This window comes from Eimeria acervulina, genomic scaffold (genome assembly GCF_000499425.1).
Source record: "Eimeria acervulina Houghton genomic scaffold, Eah_scaff204, whole genome shotgun sequence".
Classification (NCBI taxonomy): Eukaryota; Apicomplexa; class Conoidasida; order Eucoccidiorida; family Eimeriidae; genus Eimeria; species Eimeria acervulina.
Genome location: NW_013548711.1, coordinates 2,418 through 23,340, shown reverse-complemented (window position 1 = coordinate 23,340; position 20,923 = coordinate 2,418). Strand labels below are relative to the sequence as shown.

Sequence of the window (20,923 nt, the reverse complement as noted above, 5' to 3'; positions counted from 1 at the left end):
ACAGCACGCAGGCCCCGTGCTACACCGCACGCGCCACCCGCCGACAAGGACAGCTGCACTGGAGAAAAACCCTCGATACTCATGCTTCAAATGCTTTGACAAGCCAGTTTGGTGCGTCCGCAGACACTTCGAGCTCTTTCACATTCGTGGGAGTGCTGCTTTAAGTTGTTTAAGCTACTGCAGTACAACCAGCAACGCTGGATGCAGCGGAGAACGGCCTCCCGTATCAGATGGTCTGCCAGGGGACATATGACGTGTCTGAGGGTAAAGAAGAAGCAGCAGGCCCGCTCAGAGGTGGAATCAGAATACATTTGTTTCCCTATCAGCACACCACTACGACATGATCCGCCTCTGCCAGGCACGCTAGCTCAACAGACCTGGCGAGAGACAGGGCAACAAGTTTCTCCCTTGCTCGTCGTTGGTTGCAGATCCACACACATATATGGGAATGATTACAAAAAATGAGCCGAGGATGGCATTTGTTCGCCGTAAACCACCTCCGCCGCTTAGAGGTCCTGCGCCGCCGAATCGAGATGGCATGCGCACCTAGAAGAGCAATGACTAGTCCCTCCCTCAGAGCAAGGACGAGTAAGCACCCACTTCCTAAGAGCGAAATTATGGAAACGTCTCAATATATGCGTGTGAACTTTGTTAGAAGCAGGGGTGCCCCCCAGGTGTGCAGAGTGCTCGCTGTCACCGTAACTGCCAGAGAATGATGATGCTGCTCACGGCTCCATTGAGGTGAAAGATTGATGTTCCGAAAATGCTGAGTCAAAACAACTGAAAAATGTAGGACTTATTGTATTCGGTGCTGCAGTCAACCTAGGGCCCGCTTCATCCCGTGGGGAAAGCGCCCAAACCAGACCTGTCGAGAGACCAGGCGATGGGGCGGCTTAGACTAGGCCGGAGCAAACTGAATTGCTTACATGGTGCATATGCACATGCCTTCTCAAGACGAAAACTCTTTCGCTTGCACGCGCCGGTTTGGGGAGAAACGAGGCACCAAAGTTCAGGCCCGTAGCACGAATGGAGCGGCAAGGCCTCTGGTGCTTGCATTGTCGCTTCGGGATGAACAAGCAAGAAGAGCAAGCGCGATGACTGCAATGCCATAGGGAGACTATTGGCGTGGGCACAGCTTGGATTTTGCACCGTGTGTGAACTTCGAAGGTTTGTCTCGTGTCGGGAGGTTTTAGCCAATAAGACTTCGAAGCTCAGCCACAACACCCTTACTTTCTCCCCTATGGCCACGGTGGCGTCTTCTTACTGATCTTTGATTGCGTTTCCTTGCGTAGAGCGACCTGGATCTTCCAAAATGTAGTGGAGTTGATGGCAGGGGTGTGAGAGGGAAGGGAGAGCATCCCATGATTTCGCGTTAAGTGCAAGTATGATGCAAGGATAGAGTCAGCACTAGAACATGTATTCCGCAAAAATCTTCCCCAAGACACCCCAGCAGCTGCTCCGCGTCGGTGTAATCGTTAGTCTGGTTCGGTCAATCAGACAGGCTAAATACCATCTAGTGCAGTTTTTGTTTACAGAGCACTGCTCGCGAACGTCCATGTGGGTTAAATACTATGCTAAAGGAGCGCTGCTTGCTTGCAACTGTTGGTTCAAAGAGATGCATTGAGTTAAAAAAATCGCCGGCTTGCTTTGAAAACAAGCTTCAGGGGCTCCGTTTTAACAGAAGATGGACTGTGATGTTTTCGAAGAACATACTAGTTGAAGAATCCCTGCTGCTGCACCGTCTTGTTCTCCAACCTTTTCTAGGTGCATCTGCCTCTCTGGCTCCACCGCTATATTCGAGCGGTGCTTCACCCGATCCATCATCTAAGGCCGAGCTTTCCGAGCATTTTTGGTTTTAAACCAACTGCTTCAGTTCTTGTTTTTGCGGAGCTGGCTTGGAGTCTAGAACCAGAAACGACTGATCCCTCAAAGTATGCTATATGCAGCCCAGACCATGCGAAAATATCAAGGCTTTTTTGCATAAATCAACTGCGCACGAGGTGCTCCTCCCTCGTCGCATTGCCAGAATCCTGGAGGCTTGTGGTTCTTGTATAGACGCTACTCCTACGGCTGTATGTGGCCACTGGGACGTATAGAGTAAGAACGGGAGAAAGGTCCGATCGGAGTCTTGCAGCAAAATGTCCGCTGAGGGGAAATGCGTTTTTCCTTTTGCCCGCCAAAAATGATCAAATTCCCCACTCGCTACAGGCGTTACAATGCCAGCAAGAACTCAAGGTGAGCATTGGCATTTCCAGGATCCGTCCTAGCTAGACGCTCATCAATCATCAACTGCGAAATTCTGCAAAAATTTCGGGGATTTCATCGGGGGACGCGGTTTTAGCAAGGCCAAGGATTCCCGTTGCATGTAGAACGAACGGTCATGCAGTGGACCCAGCGTCTTCAGCATATATTTGAGTCTAGGCGCTTCCTAGCTCTCAGGGGCGGTCGCCGATGCGTTCTCTCGCATCTCAGCTGCTATTTCCAACAACTTCACTTGATTAGCAGCTTCATCTTCAGGATCAGCGGCATCTACCAAATGAGTATCCGAGGCAAAGGAGAATGTCTCATCCAGCTACTCAGCCGCTGTCTTCAAGTTAATCACCGGATTGGCCCTTTTATCTATTCCTGCTTAATTCGTCGGAGGAGCGTCCGAGGTCATCGAAGGTTACCCATGCAGTACATCTGCATCTATCACAGAGGTTTTTACCTACCACTGTTGTCGTCAATCTTAATTGTTTCCATTGTGATGCAAGCGGCAGTTGCCGACCCCTTACGTAGCCCCGTGGCAGGCATTCCCAACAACTTCACGTTTTTGGCCCATTCGTCTTGGAGCTTCAGTTAGTGCCGCTCACCGCGGCAGGGTGACATCTTGCTTTACACCTTCCCTAGCAAACAGGATTGCAGAGGCGCGGGGGCTCTAACGGCCTATGAGGCACGGGGCCGACTGGACCCGAAGTTGGCTTGAAAGGCAGAGACCGTGTAGTTTTTTTTTCTGAACACGAAGGCAGCCAGACTAACAAGGGACTTGTCCTGTAGTGTATCGTCTACTTCCGTAGCAAATAGGATTGCATACGACAGGGCTTCCGTCTATCAAGTCATTTTTGGGTCCCGTCGGCCCCGCACCTCATAGCCCGTTAGAGCGTCGCTCCTCTGTAATCGTGTTTGCTAGAGAGGTAGATGATGCACTAATGAATACTATAATTATTTTGTCGTTGCTCATTTTTTAAGTGCACGTCTGTAGAACAGAACGAGCAACCCCAGCGTCCATTCGTGGCTGCTGGGGTTGCTCGGGTGTAGAAGGTGTACTAATGAATACTAGCATTATTTCATCGTTATTCACTTCAGCATGGATATAGATGCTTAGTGGGTTGCTCGCTTTGCACACTGGGGTTGCTGGGTTTGCTAGACAACACAAGCATCCCCAGCAGCCAGAATGAATGCACGCTGGGGTTGCTCCTTGTGTTCTGCTGCCGTGCATTTAAAGGGCTATGTATGGATGCAGATGATGCACTACTTGAGTACTAATATTAGTTCATCCTTGCTTATTTTAACATGAACATTGTTGCATAGGAAGCCGCCGCCACTGTTTTAGGGGCATCGTAAAGCTCTGCTGTTCCTGCCTCGTTTGTGGAGACTTCAATCATCATACGGTTTGGGACACGAGTTGTTCGGAACGACTGGGCCCCATTGTGGGGCCTATGCTGCATATTCCATCGGATCAAACAATTGTGGTTCTTCAAGGAATATCAGGTGCTTGGTTGGTTGGTGTTCATTAACTCATTTGGACAAGGTGTTCCTTCCAACAACAACACCTCTGTGCATAGTCTTATTCGTTAGCTGAATAGACTAAGTGGACGACGATTTCACGCACGCCAAATAAAATGCGAATGCATGCATTCGACAAGTTCTACTTGATATACTTGGTCCCGGAGGCAAGCACTCGAAGATATGCCGACCAAAATACAGTCTGCACGACAGCTGGTGGGAGAACGGTTGAAGGGCCCTCAACCGCCCGCGGCCGGCTTCTCTTTGCTCAGAAAGATCGTGCAATTGCATACACAGGAACTATCGAGATATTTCGTGCACCTGCAACAAAGGCTAGCCATGAATTTTCCTTGCCGCAGCAGTGCGCTACGTCCTTTCCTGCCGTGGAAATGTAAGCATGAAGCTGCGCATGAACCACACTGCATGCGTTAGCTGTTCAATACACCACTAAACGCGAAGATAATTCATCTTTGTATCCGTGCATTTAAGATAGTGGGGCTCGATCTGGGATGCGCGTGTGGACACCGGCTTTTCTTCCAGAATGAATGCGCGCTGGGGTCACTCGTTTTGTTCTATGGTGTAATAAAAAGGCCCAGTAAGAGTGTAGATGATGCACTGCTGAATACTAGTAATATTTCATCGTTACTCATTTTAGCATGGCCTGGTTGAGGTTGGTACACGAGCTTTTGGTTGCGGGCAGGCGAGCTACTGGGGGCCAATAAAGTGTTTAGCAACTGTCCACAGTGTTAGTGCGTGCACCAAAAGGGGTTGTGCTTGCGTGCAGGGTCGCCTTGCAGCGCTAGTTGCAGCACGGCATGCGAAGACTCACGAAAGGCCTTCTCCTCTCCGCTCCAGCCCCAGGCCTTTGGGCTTCTGTGACGAGGACACCTGGGAACTGAACGGTGCTCATTGTTTTTTCGGCGACTCATATATTGAGTGGATAGTTCAATGGCCGCTCACGACGGCATCTGGTAAGATCGAGGGCCTTGTTATATCACACCTAGGTATAAACCCTGCTACAAGGCAACACAGCGTGTAAGTACACCCAAACCCCAATCTTTTCATGTACTAATACTCTAGGTCATTGCTGAGCCCGTTTGGCCCTCAGGAGCCAGCGTGCCAGCAAGGAGAAATATACGTGCCAACCCCACATGGGCTAGGCTGTGAACCACACTACAGCCAGTTTTCGATGTATACCCTAACACGACGAAGAACTGCTAAGCACCTCTTTGGCCTTCGCTAGCCAATATGTGCACAAATATGGATGCATCCAGCCGCCTCGGAAAGACCCCGCAGCACATGCCGGAGGACACAGCGAGTAACTAACGCCCTGTGGCGTGCATGCTGCACCCAAGAAAAATAATGATGCGGCTCACAGCTTTCAACTTAAAGTGGGAATACGAAGAGGTTTTCCGCAGGGAAGCCACCCTAAACCAGGGCCGGCATGTCCACAGACGAAGAATTGGTGCAAACGAGACGGCATTGCTACGACACGATGGAACCGACTAAGGGTTGAAACAAACTCAGCTAACAAATAGCTGGATGCTCACAGTAGTAAGTGAGCTCGCAGCAGTGAAGTGAAACAACAAGCTGTATCTAACATTTGAATGAGGCGGAAGGCGCAGGCGCAGCTACCCCGAAACCACCTCCACACGAGGCAACTGTTGCAAACACCCCCAAAATGGAACAAAAAACAAGCAAAAACACCAAACGTACACGAGTTCAGATATTCGGGGGTTATGAGGTACAGAATTGGGACTTCTCTCCAAGCGCCTGACTTGCCCTACTATGCACGCAGTCCCCGCCAAACACTACCACCGGTGCCTTATTGGCACTATCCACACGCCATTTCCTGTAAACGGGGACGACATGGCCAACTTCTGTATTTGTTCACCATTATACTACATTTTCTGTCGTTCTTGTGTGAGTTCCGGGGCCGTTCTATTGCCGGGCCCTGTACCGGGGCGACTCGGGAGGCTGCCTCTTGAGAAACACAACTGAACCTAATGGAAAATGCGGCGAGAGCCTCCAGATGGTTCTCCTGGGCTGCATACGCTAACAGTCACGGACCAAGATGCGGCTGAATTCCCTGCATGGGAAGATCAAACGCAACATGCGATACAGGGTACTGGGGGGAGACCGGGGCTCACAACCGGCTCCACTGAAGGGGAAAATAACGCTATTCCACCTTCCAGGGTGGCCAAGAAGACGCAATCGGCAATTTTAGCAGCGTTATTGCTTGCACTCTTCGTAGCTACTGCATTCGGGGGATACCTTCTGAATATCAAACGGCGAGAAGACGCTTCACCTGCTATTAAGGCACCCACGACTCCAACACAATCCACAAGCGAATCTGCAGCTCAGGAAAGCCCCTCTCCCCCAGTCCCCGGACGCAGTGGGGCCCCTGCTTCAAATGAAGTCCCGTCACCCCTTCGAAGCCCCAGGCGCAGAGAAACCCGTAGGCCCAGAAGGACACTAAAAACCCTAAAATCTGTGGACAGGGTATTGACTGAAGCTCTTTCCAACGCTGCTCAAGGATCGACGGAGGGTGCGGCAACCGAAGGAAGTCAGGACATTCTGGCGGGTGAAGGCGATGCAGAAGGAGATGAGGACGGTACGTCTGAGACCCCTAAAGACTTAGCCGAGGAGTTAAAATCCCTAGAAGAAGCATGGAAAAGGTTTGAAAAGGCATGGAGTTCGAGTTCGGAGACGGTCCAAGGAGCATTTGTACGCAATTATATGCCTAATCCTACCGGGGGGATCGCCAGTACGCCCGTGGATTTTTATAGGCGGCAAACATCCTTTTGCAAGATGGATGCCCGTTCTGGGAAGCTTACTCCCGGAGCAAATGCCAACACCGCGATGGATATAGCTCTTGTCAAGGCGATGCTATGCGCAGCTTCAAGCCGCATTTCGCTGCTGCAACAAATTGAAGAGTTGTGTGAGACCACCGGAATCGGCTCAGTGCTGCTTGGCAGAGAAGCGGCGGCACTGCCTCCAGTGGATATACTTGAGAAAGATCCTGATCGAGCTACCTTCGATGACTTTATGCTGATGCTTAAAAAGCGTGCGTTTCGTGTCAGCGCGAGTGCTTTAGAAACGGCAGGGACGGTTCCTACGGTCTTGGCACAACGGCTAGCCGCGTCTGTCAAGTTGGAGACAATGCAGCTGGAAAACGATCGGGAAGTACACTCTACCTTCCAAAGGTTCGCTTTGTCGTTGCCTTGGGATCAAGTGAATATCGTGCACGCAGGGGAGACGATTTTTGGCGTGGCGCCTTTCATGGATGTCCTTGGCAGGACAATCATTGACAGAGAAACATATACCCTTGATGCAGAATCACTTGGCTCATGGATTCAAGACTGGGATACGGAAGGTGTCCTGGGGCGCATAGGTCTCAATGAAGATTATCTTAAGGACGTCCTTGAGCTGCGGCAAAGTTCCTACAGTACAAGCACGCCTGACGACATGTTTGCCGCTGCTCTTGCACTCATCTAACCATGGCTCATCTGTAAGAAGCCAATCCCCCCCACGTTTGGAAAAACTTTGGATCTGGCGTCATTGAGCTGTTTACCGGTGGAGTGCAGTCTACCTTTTCCGTCAGGTTGAGCGATATGTGCACCTGCACCGTGGGCTTTTACACGAATCAACTATTCGGCGTCAGTGCCTAGCATATCTCTGGCTGGTTCCACGAGGCATTGCTTGCCGAATGCTCACGGTGTCACAGCAGTCACCGTTGCCAAGGTAGTTATTGGATGAGGCCCCGCCGTGTTTCAGGTTTTCAACTCAATTCTTGGAACCCAAGATTATCCCCTGCCGTGACGGAAGTGATGCCCTACACTGAAAAGCTGTCCCCGCCGCCGTTGCAGTTTCAACCCTCCCCAATCCCCACGCAGTTGGCATCTTGCGATCGTGCTTCGCCATCTTGTGCCCAGATGATCAGGGAGCGTATTAAGGCGGGAGCAGGGATACCCTGACGTCCCCCAGGTGTTCACGGGTTCGGAGACTGTCCAAGGTCCAAATATTTGAATATTTCCCCTGATCTTGGCAGTCATGCGATTGAGGTATGTTAAATAAATCAAGCGGCCTTGTGTTCGAAGTGTGGGGGGGAAATGGGGAAGCGGAATTGATTGCTCTGCCACCCAACGTTGTCGTTCCCCACGTTTCTTTGGAGATACTTTAGGCATGCTAGTATCTTTACAGGTTTCTTGCCTGCGCGAAGCAAAGCGCCCTAGTTAAATGCAGGATATAGGGAGCCCACCATTTTTCTCCAGATAGACTAGTTTAGTTTGCATCCTAGCCTCTGGCTGACTGACGCCGGAAGTTTCTTCTCCCCTTCTGCTCACCCACTTAAACAACTTGAAACGCTGCAGATATCTCAGCTTTTTGCATAGGCTATTTGTTCTCCTGAGACCACAGTACACTACGATTTGTGTAGGGTACCGCGCCTTCCACACTGGCAAATATGAGCAATGGCAGCGGGCTACATGGGTCCGATGGTATGGCGTGGAGTCCGTCATGACAACCCCTTTTGCCTCGCCATGCAGCGACGTCCGTGCTGCTTTGATGCGGTGCGTCATTGCGCCTACATTGGACCAACACTTCAGAACACTTGGGCCCAACCGTTATGATGCTGCTTCGCCCATTTGCGAGGACACTTTAATATAGACAGTGCCTACAAAACGTTTCGCTCTACATAGCATAGAGCATACTGTCTCAACTGCACACCAAGATTCACAAGAACCACCTGCGAGGAAAAGAAATGAAGCTGTCATGGAAAGGTACTGCCCCAAGGCCCTTTATTGGCTGATCGCTCACCTAAGTTTCGGAAGCATACGTTCCATAATGCTACTGAACAGAGACACCCTCGGGAATCCGTGGCGACGGATATACACTTGCTGCTAGTAGATTCCCTCTCTATGGGATGTTGGAAGAACATCAGTTCTGCAATGACCAGTGAATCGATGCTCAGCAAAGAGTTGAGTGTAATGCGGCCTGCTGCACGCCGTGTATGTGGATCCAGCGCAGTCACCTCCACGGATGGAACCCCACGGCAGGAACGCTACTCAGGTAGACCAGTAGGAAACAACGTAGCTGAGGCACTTTAGCATAGCGTGAGAGAGAATTAGATAGGAACACGAGCGGAACCGACAGGACTAAGCACACAGGACACCTTTCGTTGCAACGGGGACCAACAGCATCCGGGAATTGCCAACAACACTAAAAAAACAACTACGTGTAGCCTAAGTCCTGTTTATCCTCCTCTGGAACTTTGCTGCTCTCCATCCAGCAGCCTGTGCCTACACCTTTTATAGTGTTGGCGGTGATATCTACTCCAGTTGCATACACGGCAAATCTTGCGTCGCAGCTAGTTATCATCAAGGATTCAAATGCCTAATTATGCATTCACCAGTTGCTAACGAATTCTGCTGGCGAGCGATGCCGTCCCCCCGATTGTTAACTGCGCATGCCCGAATCTACAGCAACGGGGGGGCCTCAGTGACCATACGGCCTGGAGACCAGCAGGCCACATCCAACTACCCCAACTAAGTTTTTAGACGCGGCTAAGGAACATAATTTATACAGATCGTTGTATTTTGTTTAATTAAGGGTATGTGAACTTCACGCCCCCTGCCGTAGGGTGGCACTTTGCGGCGTTTTCCGTGGCGGACAGCTGTATCAGCCAAGCAGGGTTGCAGCAGCAGCGGCAAGTGCAATTTTCAATCTTCCGGTATTTTCAAGCAGGCACTTCCTCATCATTTCGATTAAAACACAGCTTCCCATGTGAGCTGTTGCGCATTAACTTTCTGAGAAGCTGGGGCCTTGTTACCGGAGTGAGGCTGCTGCCACACCATTGGAAGTCGTGCGCACACGTGGGCGGATCTTCTAATCCGTGGTTTTCAAAGGCAGGATTCTAGTTTATGCAGCTTACTAGCAACTACATGTAGGTTGGCAGCTGGACGTTGGCGTTTTCTGCTTACTCGCTACGTTACGAGGCCGGCCTTGTGGACGCAGCCTGGGCTTCGGTTGCTCTGAAAACCGTCGGAGTGTTTTCGGGCTAGCAGCAGCTATAGCACAGCACCAACGGCGCAAGCAGCAATATCAGCACGGCACAACGACGAGAACATGGTTGTTCGAACACTGTCGGACCTCCGCAAGGAGGATGAGCAGCGCAGCAGGGATGTGGAGACGGGTGAGCGCTCACCCTTGCTGAGAGGTGAGCAGGCTGCAGCGACCTTCGTCTGAATATTGCGGCATCTGTAAAATTCTCAAGTGAAGCGATAAGCTGCGCTGCTCCCCGATATGTTGCTGTAGAAATGCTGCTCTAGCAGGAAGTGGCTCGGCACAGTTACTGCTCCTTTGCTCTCTCAGCTGCGTTCAAGAGCGTCCCTTGACTACGCAGGATTTTTGAACTGTTTTTCGCCGTTTCGTTGTCCTGATATGTGTGCCATGGCAGCTGAAACGCGCAGCACCGATAGCAACTTAACAAGTGGGGAGCCCGCCTCTATGCGCCGGACGACGGCGCTGAGGGTGCTCGAATTGCTCTTTCCCTACTTCAGGTTGCGCTCCTTGCTGCTTCTTATATCAATAGCGGACTGGGCAGTGTTTATTACTACACTCGCCATCGACTCAGAGATGCCTCTTGTCCCATCCAGTAAGGCTCCCCGGCGCTGTCCAATCCAAAACAGAGCCGTGCTCAGCAGATCTATCTTCATGCTTCCGTTTTGTATGGTTCTCTACTCGGGGGCTTTTAAGCGACACGCTTTTGAATATGCTCCTGGGCCCCCTCATCCCTTCTGCTGCCTCTCTTCGTTATTCCACTTCCCCCTTATTTTTGACTTATGTCTGCCCCTGTATTCCATTCCCTACATCTCGACTGGGTTCTCGTTGTGAAATGAAGGCTCCGTAAGTGTGTTGTGCTTTTGCTTATTTATGCATCGTCACAGCCGCAATTTTGGTCGCATTCGGGGCCAATGTACCCCCTTTGGTGGCTAAGGGCCAGGTATGGAGACTGCTGTCGGCCAGTTTTTTGCATGCCAATCTACTTCACGTGGCCTTTAATGTATTCTTCCAGATGCGGATGGGTTTTGGCATTGAGCGACGCTACGGATATCTTAAATTTGCTCTGCTTTACGCCTCCTCCGCTGTGTACGGCAACCTCCTCTCAGCTGCGGCTCTCTTCTGCGGCGCAGTAAAAGTCGGTGCCAGCACCGCAGGCAAGCCTTTAGTACCCGTACCTAGCTACTGAAGTCATCCTGTGGTCCTGTTGATTAGTACGAGGCGCGCATGCTGAATTGGTGCTAGACGCACAGGCGCTACCTACCAACGGTCGGTGACCTGTGTGCAGGCGCAAATTGAGGCGCCTGGGTGTGATTACGTTCAATTAGCATAAGTACATGCGTGCATATGAATTTTCAGAGGAATACCCGTCAACGTAGCTATCTGCATGGGTGCTTAAAGCGCGCAGGGTCTGCGCCAATGCATGCATTTATGCGCCTACACGCTTGTCCGTTGCTGATGCTTGCCGTCTGTTCAGAAGCGGTCAGTGCGCCAGCTTAGTTCGTTGTTTCTCTACAGGTTTTGGGATGATGGGCGTGGAAATAGCTGAGTTGTCGCTGAGCTGGCGGCGACTGCAACACAGGGATCGTCTGCTAACAAACATTGTATCTTTCTTTTTGCTCATGGGTCTCTTCGCTTTCACGCTTAACGGCGGTTCTATCGACCAGATGGGCCACCTGGGAGGGTTAATTTGCGGTGCGGCATATGCACCGTTCCCGGGCTTCCCGTGTCAGGCCCCCATCATCTGCCTAGACTCTGACGCTTCTCACATTCGTGCTGGTTGCGCATTGGTTCTTCAGTTATGTGTAACGGCCGCCCCAGTTCCATCACTCGTACACGTGGTTGGCTCTTTTTGTTGCGTTGCAGGGTTGTCCCTCGGTTTTCTTTTCAACGGCGATATGCCGGAGAAGCCTGCGTGGTGGAAGTTTGCGTTCTGGGGCTCCATAATGTTGCTCATTGCCCTCCCGGTGTCGTGCATTCCTGTTGTCTTCGCGGTAGACCGGGGCTGCGCTGCATAGGCTTAGCAGGAGCACCGGCATCTGTTGAACCAGCCGCATCATCGGCAGCAGATTAACAGATCCAAAGAATGCAGCGTAAGAGTGTTGCGCTTCGTAGCTCCCCGTAGCGCTAGCGGCATCATTGGACCGCCAGGGGCGCCGCAGCTGACACAGGAACCTCGGCAGTAGCATGCTGTGGCGTGTGGCCGCAGCTTGCCAAAGCAGCCGGAAGCACAAGTTGCAGCAACTTCCACTAGTGGAGCAAAGGGCTGAGTGGAAACACCACTTCTATGCTCTCTGGTGGAGCAAGACATAGGCCACAGTTCAGAGCTGTTTGCATCTTCGTACACATAGGATACTTTCTGTATTCTCTGCTGAAAGTTGTGGTACTCGGCAATTTGTATTTCAAAGGCAAATACCCCCCACCCCCGTGTTTCCCCTGGCAGCGCGGTGGGATGCCTCTAGCGGATTTGGAGATGGGTATAAGTGAGAGGATTGTTGCTGGTTGGAGAATACGTTGTTGCTGGAGGAAGCTGGATCCCCTCTAATATGCCGAATTCGCTGGAATAGTGAAGTGGTCACGAGACCAAACATAAGTACTTTGTACGGTACATGCCAAAAGTTAGTCAAGAAATTAGCAGAGGAAGATAGGATAGCTGATGTTGTTGACCGCTGCTAGGCACCTTGCGCAGAGGATTTAACGGGTCAAGAGTGTCAGGCATGCAATGCAGGCACCAGAAAGGAGCTGGGCAGGACACGAGGTTATCTTCTTTATTTAAATTAAGCTCTGTAGCTACGCCCTTCGGAACATATTCTGAAGCGCGATGCCTTGGAAGTAGCTAGTATGCATACCATATTTATGTATTGTGCCTGGCGTGCGCAGAGCTGGTGCACGCACTTACACCGTATAGGTTGGCTGCTCAGGACCAGTGCTTAAAAAGATTGCCCGCACTGCTAGTGCATTCACCAAAAGGTGGTTTGGGCATGCCTGTGTGTGGGCTTGGCACAAGGAGGGCTGCAGCTCACGGGGGGCAAGTCTTCCACGTACTAGCGGAACCTTGTTCTGCTGCGCCCAGGACGTCTGATGACTGGGAGCCGAGGTCAGGTATTTTTGAGGGGTGAACTCTTACCTCATGTAATGTTTACTGTGTTGAACCTCACGTCGGGCCTCCGCAAGATCGCGGACTCGCGTTATACTTGGCAACACCGCGTACTCGAGAGACGCCAGCTGCCCGCCAAAGCAGCAGCCCGGTCTGGAGCATAGCACTGATGATTTGAGAGGGAGCTCCGTTGTAATGTAGGGGAAACAACTTTAGATACTATGCCCATATGGTTCGTCAGAAGTCTGGTTTTTTCCTTTCTCAAATAATCGAAAATTGATTGATCAGAGTGTGGTCTCTCGTGAAGTGGCGGCAGACGGCTGGGAGCCTCGTTGCATAGGAAAGATCGCGGTACCACCATCCCGTCGAGCCGAAGGTGCTTTTATTGCGTAAACCATTCATAGAGAAGGCGCCCTTTTTGCTTGTGTCCAGGTATGACGGGTGTCGCAGTGCGAAGGCGGCCTTTCAAAATGTGTACTCTTCTTCAACATGCACCTGAAGGGCTACATTTGCTGTTGGCATTTTGCTTTAAAGAAGGGGAAGCGCAGCAATTGCAGGTCTGCCTAAGCACTGGCATTACTCTTCTGGAGCACATCTGGACTGTGGAAGCTGTCCTAGGCACTGCGAACAGGTTTGTCCCCACGTAGGCAGGGGGACAGGATACGCCAGAATTGAGAAGTGCTGAACAAGGAAAACTTATTTACTTGCCTATATATCGATAAGTAGCAGCTCTTCGTAAACAGAACTCTTACGGTGGATTCCAGGCTTCAGTATCAATGGCTCATTGCCGGGCTTTCTTTCCCCCGGAGAGTGGCAACCATTGAGTGTTTGGACTGCGCACAGGGAACTAAGGGAACAAAGAGCAAATTGGCGGTCCTACCTTAGAAGGAAGAGATAAGGTGTGAAGGCGGCCCATGAGTACATTCGGTGGGTGATTGTCCTGCACACTCTCGCGGACTTTTAGTTCCTCTGTCATGCCCCTGGGGAGTCGCCTGTGCGTTCATACCAAACTTAAAAGTTCCTTGGCTTAGGTCGTACGACTTCGACAGTGGATCGCTTTCATTGCCACCTCTCTAACAGATCTACTCAGCAAGGGCAAAAACCTTAATTGGGAAGAGATTGTAGAAGAAGCGGCAAGGTGCTTCTTTTCAGATACTTGCCATCGAGCACTTGCGTCCCTTGACACCGACGAATCCTTCTTCCAAACATCTGCCGCCAGTGACGCAGCGGTTGGTGTAGTGCTGTCTGAGCAAGCTGACAGTTCATAAAAAGGTGGACGCCAGCTACTCACACCGTTTCACGTAAGCACAGCCAAAGTATCCGGTGTGCGAGAGCGAGCACCACGCGGTCTGGTGGGGGGCGAAGAGCTGCCGACATTACTTATATGGTTAAACGTTCCCCATTCAAACCCAGCATCAGTCCGTAACACACCTGACGAAGATCTGTCAAGGCTTCCGTACAGAAGGAGTTGTGAAGGAGTTGTTTAGTGGTTTTGTCGGGTCGCCCTTTAAGCCTCCGCAGAAGGTGTAGTGAACAGCGTTCTATGCTGCAACTACTTATCAGCCTTAGGCATACGTACTAGTTTTGCACTCAATATATAAACCCTACACTTCGCGAATAATTCTTAACCCCCGCTGTGTGCGAAGGCACTTCCACGGTCGCTGTGTGCGAAGGCACATCATCAATCAAGTATTCATTTTTTGAGTTCTATAGGCCTGCAGGTTTAATGTCGCGCAGTTCCTGAGTCTATCTTACGATTAAATGAGCAAGTGCGGCGCCTCAACTTCCGTCGCCACAGATGTTCATCTTCCTTTTAAATACCATTATCCGTCGACTTGATGCACGGCCAGCACATCCACCCTTCCGTAGCTCCGAGCCAACAACATTCACCTTGCAGCGTTTCCTTATTTGGCACTCAGTCATTGGGAGAGCAGCAAGCTGGATGTTTGAAAGTCGACCTTTGCTAGCCAGCTGTAGCTCCTGGGGGCTCCCACAGGCTCTAGTGCGGCAGGCCCTTGCCTCTCCCCCAAGGCTCCTGTCAACTCATACGCTAATTCGTTGCCTGCACTGTTCACCCACTGCAAAATCATCGGCACTCTTGCTTACACGCAGCGAATGCAGCAGCCTTGGCTGTTTGCCAAATGCCGCTAGGAGAAAGGCAGCCCCTTGTGCGGTAAGCTCCAATTACTTTTTGTCTGGCCTCCCGCCTTCGAAGACGTTTTGTCTACTTTTCTCCAGGACAACACTGCTCTCGCCCTGTGCCTGCCTCTCTCAATAAGAGTAGCAGCATCACGGACTGCGCATATGGCGGCAATAGCAAGCGTGCTTGAACCCTACTAGACCAATACTGCCCGCCGGGTTTCTGCCGACCCGCTAAAAACCAGAGTACCCACACTATTTCCAATGACACCGGCGTCGCTGCGGCTGGCACGGTAACTGAAGCATGACCGGTCTCCTGCAGCGCTGCATTCTGCACCAGGAATAGAAGCGCTGTGTAGTGAATGACAAAAGCTTTTCCTAAGCGTCCGTTGCCTCTTCGTGTACCGTTCCCCGTAGAGCCACATATTCCTATCATTATACAGGTTCTCAGACAGCGTTCCTCTTTAGGTACGCCTATGTTATGTTTTGGACGCTTAGAGTTTCCAAGTAGCTGTTTCCTCCCGCCCAGAGCTTATGAGCAAGTTGGAGTGAATAGGAACAGCGCTCGCTGCCAACGTTCTTTTGCGCCCACACACATATCTGCTATACGCTTCCTCCTGTTTTTCGTATGCTGGTGCACGCCTGCAGTTCGGTAACCCTGAGAACCTGCACCAAGTTACTTCACCGAAACGGGTAGTACTCGTCCCAAGAGAACTTCTACGGGATACCACTCACCGCGACTAGTAGAAATGTGCGCGGAGGTGCCTGCAGACGCAAATGGGTCCACATGTTGTTGTACTTGAAGTTTTATCCATATACCCCGAAAAGTTTGATGACACTTCACGGCCTGCTGCCCTTGCAATAAGCATATTCAAAAGTTCGTTGTTAAAAGGGCAGTTTAAGTGCCAGGCAATAAGGATATTATAGTTTCGTCAACAACTTGTACCTTACGAGGGGGTGATGCTACCATAGGAACCTCCATAATTGCCGACAAGGCTGTTCGCAAAACTTTTCATCGTCCACTTTTTGAAGCCTTGCCGCTTCCAGACAACGGAGGTCTCTCCCATTTCCCGTTTCGCTTGCAGGTGGTTTGGTCCTTTCGCTCAAGGAAGGGCCGGGGAGATGGTGGGAGCGTCTCGGGCGCTCCGCTCGTGTGCAGCGCGCTACAGTTTCACCAGGTGCTTTTGCACCTGGCCAGACTCGAGCGCGCTGCGCGTGGGTGCCCCCTTGTGGCACCCGGGTGTTGAAGCGTGCTAGGGAGGGAAAACTCTTCTACTCTTTTCCGCTCTTTGTACTCATTTCTTCCGCCCACTGTAAGTATATTAGTATATCATCTTCGCAAGGGTATCACTGGGAGACCGTGGTGTAGGGGTCGTGATGGTTGGTGTGCTAGATTGTTATATCCAAGGGCATGTTATTCTAGGTTATGGAGTTCTAACCTCAGAAAAAGCAATTACTCTAAATATTCAAAAAGGTTTTCTAGCTCTAGTAATAATTGCCCTATGCTATGTTTCCAAGGCTTACTTGGCGGGTATTCTTCAATGTTGAAAGTATTGTCCTTATCGTGCTTGCACGATAGGAAGGCTGTCGGTAGACCAATCTTTAGCTTCTACTCCGAGTAATCACCTTTCCACCCACCCTGGTGCTTGTTGTCGGTATGTATCTGCCGTTTGGAACCATTTTTCGCTTGCTCGGATACAGGAAAGTTGCTGTTCAACTGCATCTCTTACTGATACAGCAAGCCCGCATCCTTTCTCAGAAATGTTGAAGTATGCCACAATGAGGCCTCCAACTGGGCACTGTATTTTGAACGGCCATGAGGGCGTAAAATGTTCCCATTCGATTTCTTCCTTCCAGTCTCCAGTCTCGTGCATGAATTTGTCTATACAAATCGTGTAGATCCGTAGATCCGATGTGGAGAGAATGAAGGCTCCGACGAACTGAACAAGCCCAGATAGCCTGTAGGCGCATCTTTGGGTGGGATATCTCTGCATTAGATCGATGGTGTTCATTAGTCTATGATGTTTTAGGATCAGGCCCTAGCACGCACTGCCCATTTAGGTAAGAAACCATTTTATCTAAGGCCGGTACCTTTCCGGCACGAGAATCATGTTTTCTTACTATTTACTTTTAGTCCATGTCGCTCAGTGCTCCCTTTCAACTCGTCACTTTTCATATCAAAATCATTTACGTCATCCATATTGTTACTTATACCGATCATCAGGCATGACTTTATTGAAGAAGCGTATGAATATGGCTGGACTGTTCGTAAACCCTTGGGGCATTCGCACATATCTGTGCCACTGACCATTATATTGAATCACTAGAATACGGTGGGTATTGCGTTGGTACTTCAATGTGATAAAAACCATCCTCACTATCGCTTGCGGACAACTGTGAGGCTTGTGTGCATTCAACCGATGACAAAGGCCGCGCATTCTCACAGTCAAACGGTTTTAGATAATCACTCAGCCATCTAAAATCTAAAATCACTAACGACCCTACGCTCAGGTGTAGCATGGGGTTTAGGCAGGCTGAAGTGAGGGATGGAGCAAAGAACTGACCTAGTGTTGACTTGCTCAACATATCCGCGAAACATCATATGCTCCAACAAAGCGGTCACCCAATCATCCATTCTCACCGCGAAAAAGAAGGCAACAGGCAAGCGAACCCAGCTATACCCGATGCCTTTGGGCGGCTCCGCCTCGCTGGAGCCGGCCAGCCGCCCGCGTGCAGGGCATCAAGGCTCCTGCTGCTGTTGCTTCTGCTGCAGCTGGACTACAAACCTAAGCCAGCAAACTGCCTCCGTTTGTTGGCAGTATCTGCGACTGCATTCAACACGCAGCAAGCGATATTTCTTTGGCTCCTGCAGATCTTGCTGCGGCAGCTACAGCATGCCGTTCCGCTCAAGTTCACCCACTATTCCCAAACGAACACTCCACCATCTCTGCAGCCTGCAAACAATCTTCTACTGCCGCTACTCCACGACAGGCAGCAAATTTCTGCATCAGCACAGTGGAGCACTGAGAGCAGCCTATCATCGTTCATCTGTTGAAGCTGCTGCAGGCGAACTGCCGACAGATCCTCGCCGACTCCGTCCTGGCCAGTGTTGCGGCTTCCCAGAATATCGGATGTTGCTCCTGCTGCCGTGTGAACACCCGCGGCCTTCTGCAGGTCCCACAAGAGGAGGTGGCTGCCAGTAGCCGCTGCTAGCATGCGGCCACAGGGGGAGAAACACGGGGAAGCAACAACCGTGTTGCGGCGCAACAAAGGGTGTGTCAGCACCGCCTGTTGCTCCTGCCGGTGCTGCAACAGCATTCGTAGGTCCAAGAGCTGCAACGTCTTGTCCTCTCCAAGGGTACATACAGTGTATCTGTCTGGGGATATAGCCACGCCCACGATGGCCTCCGAGTTGTGCATTGCAGAAGAGACAATATCTGGAGACCAACTGCTGCTGCTGCTGCTCTTGCTGTTACCGCTGCATGGGCTGGACGGACTGAAAACGCCAAGTGTTCCGTTGCGGTGACCTACCAGTAGCAGCCCTCTTTCAGCTGCTGCTGCTGCTGTCGGGCGCGAGAAGAGCACAGCAGCGCGGCTGCATGCGCTGCGGTGTAGATCCCACAGACGCACTGACCTGTCATTCCCCACGCTCCACGCAGCAGCAGCTGGTGATGTTGATGCTGCTGCCGTTGCTGCTGCTGTGTCTCCTTGAGGCTGTATGAAGCCGCATGCAACAATAGAGCCTCCGTGGCCTTTGAGAGTCTCCACCACCTTCCCTCTAGGCAGCTGCGCTACGTACAAAGCGGCGTCTATACAACCTACCAGCACCACAGCTTCCTGCTGTTGTTGTACCTCCTGCTGCACTTGAGCATATGGCTGCTGCCGCAGCAGCAAATCAACAGCAGTGCATGCAGCCCACAGCGGAGAGGGGATGAATGTGTAGACGTTTCTGCTAGAGGCAGCGGCTCGCACAGCAAGGGTTCCGTCTGCACCACCAGAGATGAACAGCTCTGTTGCTGACGCGTTTCCTGCAGCTGCTGTCGGCGAGCAGCAGCAACAGAGGGCTGCTCCGGCGTGCAGTCGATCCGAATGCACCAGTCGCAGAGGCGGCCGGCTTTCCCCCGCAGCTCCTCTGCTAGCCCCGCTGTTGCTGCGGTTGCTGCTACTGCCCTTGCTACACGCTTTACCACCAGCATTTGTTTCCGACGTAGCTGCTGCAGCCGCCCGGGCTGCAGCTGAAGCGGGTGCAGCAGCCGCATGAGCAACAACTGCGGCCCTCACTGCCTCTGCTGCTGGCTGAATCTGCTGCCTGGCGCACGCAGGAGCACCCTCCACTGCAATGCCCCTGGCTGACGCACACGCAGGAGTATAGGTGGCAACAGCATGATCGGCGTTTGCCGGTGATGCTGAGCGCATCTGCTGCTGCAACAGCTCGAGAGAGGCTGCTTCCGCTTGCTTGTAGCGCAGCAGCTCCCGCAGGTAGCCCTCAGTCTCTAGGGCCTTTGCTGCAACTTCTTGCTGCGCTTTCTGCACAGCTTGCTGCTGCTGCTGCTGTTGCTGCACCAGCAGCAAACACGTCCTGCGTGTTGCTGCTGCCTGGGCTTCCTTCTCTGACACTTCCTCCTCCTTCTCTCGCAACTGTCGTTGCTGCTGCAGTAGTTCTCGGTCTTTCTCTGCGAGCACCTGCTGCTGCTGCTGTATCTGCTGCTGTAGGAGAAGCAACTCCGTTTCTAGGTGCCGTCTGTGCTTCTCATATTGGCGCTGTGCTGCTGCCGCTGCTGCTTGTATAGCCCGTACTTGCTGTTTGAGAGCTGCCGCGTCTTGGGCGCTCTGCACCAGTAGGCGTTGATCTGTCGACGGCGAGCCGGTGCCAGCAGCTGCAGCAGCTGCTGCTGTTACTCCCTCTTGTGCTGCCGCAGCAGAGCGGACAGCCAAGATAGACGCATGGTTGGCTAGCAGCCGGCGATTCTCCTCCAGCGCTGCAGCGTGAGCTGTACAGACATCAGCAAACCACTCGTGTTGCAGCAAGTGCTTAATTCTGGCCCTTCGTAGAAAGATCTGGCGCCAAAGCGGAAGCCCTCCTGCTGCTGCGTCTGCACCTGCTGCCTTGGGTTCTCGCGGCGCATCAAATTCTGCTGATGCTGCTGCTGCACCTGCTCTTGCAGCGATATGACGCGTAGCCATTGCCGCTGGGGTGTCAAGCGCTACTCGCTACACGTCTGCCGTACTTGCTGTCTGCTTGACCTCCATCCGCTGCTGCATACGTTAAAAGGCTGTTATTTCTAGGCTGCCGAAGAAACTGCAGAGCATTGCTCACGGTATTTAATACTGCTGCATCGGTTGTCCCTCCGTCCTGCCGTAGGTGCCTTTGCTGCCACTGATGAACCTCCTGACGCTGTTATTTTCAGTGCTGCTATTCCTGCGACTGGCGTTTTCTTCGTTGCAGCGGTTGGTCACGGTGCTGCTGCTGCAAGTTTCGCGGCTGCTGCTGGTCTGGTGCTGCGAGTGCTCGTCGACTTGTCCGTACCGCTGCCGGTGTTGGCACTCCTACTGGGATAGGTGATGATGTTGGTAGTGCTGCTGCTAGCAGACGTATTATGCTGCTCTTTTACCGAATTAGGAGGAGGCAGTGCAGCTGTCTTTGCATGCTGCTGTTTCACGTGGCTCGGGATTTGCAATCCTCCGTCTTCTGTTGGTGCTTCCTTCGTTGCTGTTGCTGATGTTATTGTCTATGCTGTCGCTAGTGTCGTCATCACTGTGGAAGGGTTCCTGTATATGTACCAGCTAGGTTGGGGGCTCCTGGCCCCGCCCAGGTTTCCCGAAAACGGAGCGAGGTATGTCTCGGAGCGTGATTCTCAATAT

The 20,923-nt window shown here is 51.8% G+C and overlaps 2 protein-coding genes across 2 annotated transcripts; one reads left to right on the top strand and one right to left on the bottom strand.

Moving 5' to 3' along the window:
* Nucleotides 1-5,778: 5,778 nt before the first annotated feature.
* On the top strand, nucleotides 5,779-7,263 carry EAH_00025260 (hypothetical protein, conserved; the record flags this gene model as incomplete). Its single annotated transcript, XM_013392933.1, has 1 exon — nucleotides 5,779-7,263. The coding sequence occupies one exon, from the start codon at nucleotides 5,779-5,781 to the stop codon at nucleotides 7,261-7,263; it is 1,485 nt and encodes a 494-aa protein (XP_013248387.1).
* A 10,717-nt stretch (nucleotides 7,264-17,980) lies between these two features.
* EAH_00025250 (WD-repeat protein, putative) lies at nucleotides 17,981-20,245 on the bottom strand (the record flags this gene model as incomplete). The annotated part of the gene is made up of 1 exon (XM_013392932.1): nucleotides 17,981-20,245. The coding sequence occupies one exon, from the start codon at nucleotides 20,243-20,245 to the stop codon at nucleotides 17,981-17,983; it is 2,265 nt and encodes a 754-aa protein (XP_013248386.1).
* Nucleotides 20,246-20,923: the final 678 nt, after the last annotated feature.